The sequence below is a fragment of the Danio rerio genome, chromosome 21 (genome assembly GCF_052040795.2).
Source record: "Danio rerio strain M-AB ecotype USA chromosome 21, GRCz13ab, whole genome shotgun sequence".
NCBI lineage: Eukaryota > Metazoa > Chordata > Actinopteri > Cypriniformes > Danionidae > Danio > Danio rerio.
Window position 1 is genome coordinate 8,566,501 of NC_141041.1, and position 6,000 is coordinate 8,572,500.

At 38.3% G+C, this 6,000-nt stretch overlaps 1 protein-coding gene across 6 annotated transcripts in view; it reads left to right on the forward strand.

Moving 5' to 3' along the window:
• ap3b1a (adaptor related protein complex 3 subunit beta 1a) overlaps nt 1-6,000 on the forward strand; it is a 762,544-nt gene that overhangs the window by 74,932 nt on the left and 681,612 nt on the right. For 2 of the 6 annotated variants that reach the window (XM_087300589.1, XM_087300587.1), the window contains exons 20-21: nt 5,317-5,512; nt 5,612-5,654. In XM_087300589.1, the coding sequence (XP_087156715.1) occupies nt 5,317-5,512; nt 5,612-5,654 (239 nt within the window). Of the gene's footprint in view, nt 1-5,316; nt 5,513-5,611 lie in introns of all 6 variants that reach the window. The other 4 variants (XM_087300590.1, XM_087300588.1, XR_015519913.1 and 1 more) reach the window with 3 other exon arrangements.

Below are 6,000 nucleotides of genomic sequence, written 5' to 3' on the forward strand. Positions count from 1 at the left end.
TCACCATGTTGTTTAAATAGCAAATTTATTTGTGCCACTTTGTGGACTCATGGGTGTTCTGGTCTATGAAGGAGGTGTGTTAAAGGGGTGGTCCACTACCATATCATATTTTAAACATTAGTTTATGTGTAATGTAACTATGTGAACATAAGCAGCATCTCTGAATGTAAAAAGCTCAAAGTTCAATGCAAAAAGAAATCTTACTTTTTAAAAAATACGTCCAGGCCTGTGAGATCACAAACGTACTTTTACTGCAGACTGCACACACTGCGCAGCTTAGGGGCGTGGCCAGAGGCGCTGTACTTTTACAGCAGAGGGAGCTAAAATGGCGTCCAAATGCTGCTATTTCCACAGAGCTTCTTCTGTTTATATATTTGGGCTTCCAAACGACATAACACAAAGACAGAAGTGCTTACTGTTCAATATTAATTATGTTCCAGAGAATTATTAAATGCATAGCAAGCATGATTTGATAACACAGCTTCCAGAATCTCTCCCAGTTCAGTGCTGGATTGGGTTAAAATCTCCGCAAAGAAAGAGCAGCTCCAACAAGCAGCAGCTGTAGCCTGTGAGTTTTTATTTGTTAAAATTGATCATGGCATGCACAGTGTCTAGCCTTCACGGTATGTTGTAGCAAAGATGTAAACAACTGGAAATGCTGATTGGCACCACTAACGATGTATCTACAAATTCATATTTATCAGAGCATCAGAGAAAAAGAAAAATAAAAATCAGTCCCGTGCACATGTGCTTCTCGTGTTACACGCATCTACAGACTGTTCACATACACACACACACATAGACACACACACAATGGCGATCTTTCTTAAAGGAGCCGCACCCCATTTTCACTCGTTACAGACACTTGTCAGATTTTATTTTAGAGAGCGGGCATGAAATTTACTTACTGTTTACACAAAAAGCGCATGCTTGTATGGGCGTGACTTGAAGCCCATCCGCGATTTGCAGCACATTATGAAAGGTGACCAATCAGAGTCGCTTGAGGGCGGGGCTTTCAGAGGAACTAGTAAATATGACAGTGCTTTTCATGTTAGCCGAGTAGCTGTATATGATCAAAGTAAGGTTTATGAAAAAATAACGTGATTTCCTTCAAGTGAAACATGAGCACACATTGCTTTGCATCTTATAAACACAACCAAGCCTTAAAATTACATTCTGGACCACCCCTTTAAGGCGCATTGTTGGCGTGTTTCTATTTTGAGGAACTGAAATAGACTTGCGGCATTGACTAACTATAATCTGGTCTAAAGTCCAGTGCAGAAAATGTAAGTTATGCGCCTATACACACACACACACACACACACACACACACACACATATGATCAACACCTTGCACACACCGTTGATTGCTGTGACGTAACATTTCTGTAGTTGACCCTGCCCTACTTCATTAGAGCCTATAATTAAACAGCTAATACCCAAACACACACACACACACACTTGTGTATGATGCACACTGCCTGCTTTGTTTATTCTGCCACCATTGTGCATAATTTAAGGCTCTAGCCCACATCCTCAAGTACCGTGAAATGCTCTCATTAATAAACACACAACCTGCTTTAATGCTGCCGTTGAAGTGTGTGTGTGTGCGTGTGTGTGTTTGTGTCACTTGCTCTGAGCAAATGAAATCTAAAGGCCAAATTAATCCATCTAATCATCTCACAATTAAACAGACATTGTTCCCTCTGCTAATTTAGCCAATCTCCTCTCTCTGTCTGTATCAGGCACCGTCCCTTCAGATGTTTAAACAGTGAATGTTCCTCGCTGCTGGCTTATTGTTTAACACTTTTATAGGTTGTTGAATTTGACCCAGTAATAAATATTTAAACATGCTAATTGATTGCAATGGTGGTCGTTGAATAATTGCAACTTCTGGGCTACAATCCAAAGTTGTTTTTGTTGTTTTAACAGAAAAGCATTAGAGTAATTTGCGACCCTGGACCACAAGACCGTCTTAAATTGCATGGGTTTATTTTTAGCAATAGCGGAAATGACATTGTATAGTGCTCAGGATAAACAAGTACACAGATATCAGATCTCTCTTTTAAATGAATATTCTCTGTAGAAGGCTTTACATGAATATATTTGTGCGTTTAAGATTAGTCACTACCATAGCTAAAACTGAAACTAGTCTAACAAAAAAACTCAAGATCACAGTCCAAAATTGAGTACACCTAAATTAATATGTTGGGGAAAATCATGAAATAAAATTGTATTAAACTTAAAATATTAAATTAAAAATATTAAATTAAATAAAAGTTTTGTAGTTTTTGTTTTGTTTTATGCATAAAATCAAAAACTCAGAAAAAATGTAATTTAATTGTATTTTTTTTTATTCCTAAATAAGTTTGACCAAACTCTTATTTTAATGAATATATGTTTATCAGAACAGTGTTGCTTAAATGTATCATGATGTATTGTCTATATTCGCTGAGAAATGGATCAAAATATTCATTTTCAAAAGGGTGTGTACTCATTTATGCTGAGCACTGTATGGGTCAAAATTTATTGATTATTGATTCAACTTTTATGCCGAAACTCATTAGAATATTAATAATATTTTGTAAACTTCCTACAGTACATATATAAAAACTTACATTTTGATTAGCCATATGCAATGCTAACAATTTAATTTGGACACATTTAAAATGTGACTCAATATTTAGATGTTTTAATTTATTTTATTATATTTTATTAATTATATTTTATTATATTTTTAAATAGTTATTTTTTAGTTGTTACAATGCCTCAAAATTGTAACATAAGAGAGACAATGCAGACCAGGTAAATCGTAAAGAGAAATGATTTATTAATAAAAGTTATAATTAACAAATGTATAGTGCATCCGGAAAGTATTCATAGCGCTTCACTTTTTCCACATTTTTTATGTTAAAGCCTTATTCCAAAATTGATTAAATCTATTTATTTCCTCAAAATTCAACACACAATAGCCCATAATTATAATGTGAATAAAGAGTTTTTGAAATTGTTGCAAATTTATTAAAAATAAAAAACCTGAAAAATCACATGTACATCAGTATTCACAGCCTTTGCCATGAACATCTACATTGAGGTTCATTCTTTTTTCCACTGATCATTCTTGAGATGTTTCAGCAGCTTAATTGGAGTTCTCCTGAGGTACATTTGCTTGATTGGACATGATTTGAAAAGGAATACACCTGTCCCAGGGTTGACAGTGCATGTCAAAGCATAAACCAAGTATGAAGACAAAGGAATTGTTTGTAGACCTCTGAGTCAGGATTGCCCTGACGCACAAGGCTGGGGAAGGTTACAGAAAAATTTCTGCTGCTTTAAAACTCCATAAGTGGAAGATGTTTGGAACCATCAGGACTCTTCCTAGAGCTGGCCAACCATCTAAGCTGAGTGATCAGGGGAGAAGGGCCCTTGTCAGGGAGGTGATCAATAACCCGATGGTCATTCTGTCTGAGCTCCAGTGTTCTTCTGTGGAAAGAGGTGAACCTTACAGAAGGACAACCATCAGTGCAGCAATCCACCAATCAGGCCTGTATGGCAGAGAGGCCAGACTGAAGCCACTCCCCGCCTGAAATTAGCCAAAAGGCATCTGAAGGACTTTCAGACCATAAGAAACTAAATTCTCTGGTCTGATGAGATTAAAATTGAACTCTTTGGAGTGAATGCCAGGCGTTACGTTTGGGGAAAACCAGGCACCGCTCATCACCAGGCTAATACCATCCCTACAGTGAAGCATGGTGGTGGCAGCATCTTGCTGTGGGGATGTTTTTCCGCAGCAGGAACTGGAAGACTAATCAGCAATATCATCTGTGCATGATATTGGACTAGGTTCATGATCCAAAACAAAATAAAATAATCAAAACATTAGGCAGAAAGGTGCGGCTAATCAAGCTCTCCTCATGTCAAATGTTGAACTCTTTATAGGCGCCACATAATGAGTCTCAGGTGAGATGACCCACCGACAAAGCAGCAGATTCTGCAAATCACAAAACACAACCAAAACAACCAGGTCCAACATGGGACCTAACACAGTCAAATGTTGTCATGTCCTAACAAACCATACATCAATGAAAAACTTGTTTATGATGTATTGTTTGTATTTGCTTGAGTAAACTTGAGGCTTGAGGCTACGTCTATACTAATCTGCATCTGCTAATCTGGTCTAAAAACGCTGTCCACACTATTGTTTTCAATTCCTTTCAGTCATCCACACTAAAATGACTGAAAAAGCTTTCATTCAGTTTTGCGCATGTGCACAGATGTAAGACACTTTTACCTGCGTCATATCCGCCTGCCCTTTATTTACTTTCCATCTCTTTGAAATGTTGTGGGAAAATGCTTCCCCCACTGAACAACAGCTCGCTGTAAACATTCCATGTCCTTTGAAGAGAGGCAATATGGAGCGTCCACAAACTGACATTAATCTTTAATAAAGCAATGAACAGCATTCAAAACATCTGCTATACAACGTCCTCCACCATGTTAGCTCAATTGGTCACGTGTCATCGTTTTCGAAAGCCTCCATGTTTACACTTTACATTGTAACACAAAAACAGCATTTTCAGATGCATCCGCTTTGCATATTCATTCATTCATTCATTTTCTTTTCGGCTTAGTCCCTTTATTAATCTGGGGTTGCCACAATGGAATAAACCGCCAACTTATCTAGCATGTGTTTTACGCAGCTAATACCCTTCCAGCTGCAACCCAGCACTGGGAAACATCTATACGCACTCATTCACACACATACCCTAAGGATAATTTAGCTTACCCAATTCACCTACAGCGCATGTCTTTGGACTTGTGAGGGAAACCGGAGCACCCGGAGGAAGCCCACCGGGAGAACATGCAAACTCCACACAAAAATGCCAACTGACCCAGCCCAGGCTCGAACCAGCGACCTTCTTGCTGTGAGGCGAACTGTGTAGCCTCCACTTTGCATAGCGTTTTCAAAAAGATGCATTTTGAGCCACAATTTCTCGCAAGTGAGGCTCCACCCTCTTTATTTCAGCATCTCATTTGCATTCAGAGGGACACAAAAGAAAATGATACTTTTGCTTTCACCTAAAGAAAGGCAATTACAACATAGCGTGATAAATGATTCGTGTGGTATTTTGAGCAGAAACCTCACAGACACACACTGCAGACACCTGAGAAAGTCTTTAGATCCGAGTTAAAGTGTGATTACTGGATGACTCTTTAATTTAAGGTGATATTACAGCTCGTCTGTTTGATTTCTGAAATGAAATATAGTCATAATTATATGAATATATCTTTATTTGTGTGTGACACAATTGACAGAAAGCAGAAGAATGGGAATGCTGGAAAGAGTGAATCCAGATCAGAAAGTGAATCAGGCTCTGGGAGTTCGTCGTCTGAAAGCTCGTCTGACTCCGGATCGGAATCGGGATCGGAACTGGAGTCGGATTCAGACTCGGGAACAGATCAGAAGAAAAACACCAAGTCTAAACCTGTTCAGTCCAAACCTGTCGTTAAGGTGAGATTGAGAAAAAAAAAAAACATATTCTGCTAAGAATTTTTGCTCTGTGTTATATATATGCATCCGTGTAAATGTAACGCTTGTGTGCGTTTTCAGCAGGTTGAGAAGAAGGAAGTGTCTTTGCTTGATCTGGATGACTGTAAGTTTCTTTCTATATAGAATAATTTCTGTGTTATCCTTGATAATTGAACAAAATTGTGTGCTTTAAAAGGATTTTAAACTGATAAGTAATATGACTTTTTTTTGTGTGTGTACATGCATTTATAATCGTATATACACTCACCGGCCACTTTATTAGGTACACCTTACTGTCCCGGTTGAGTCCTTTTGCCTTGAGAACGGCCTTAATCCTGCAAGGCATAGATTCAACAGGGTACTGGAAATATTCCTCAGAGATTTTGGTCCATTTTGACATGATAGCATCGCGCAGTTGCTGCAAATTTGTCGATTTGCAGCGCATTTACCTCAGGGGTGGATGTGTTGTG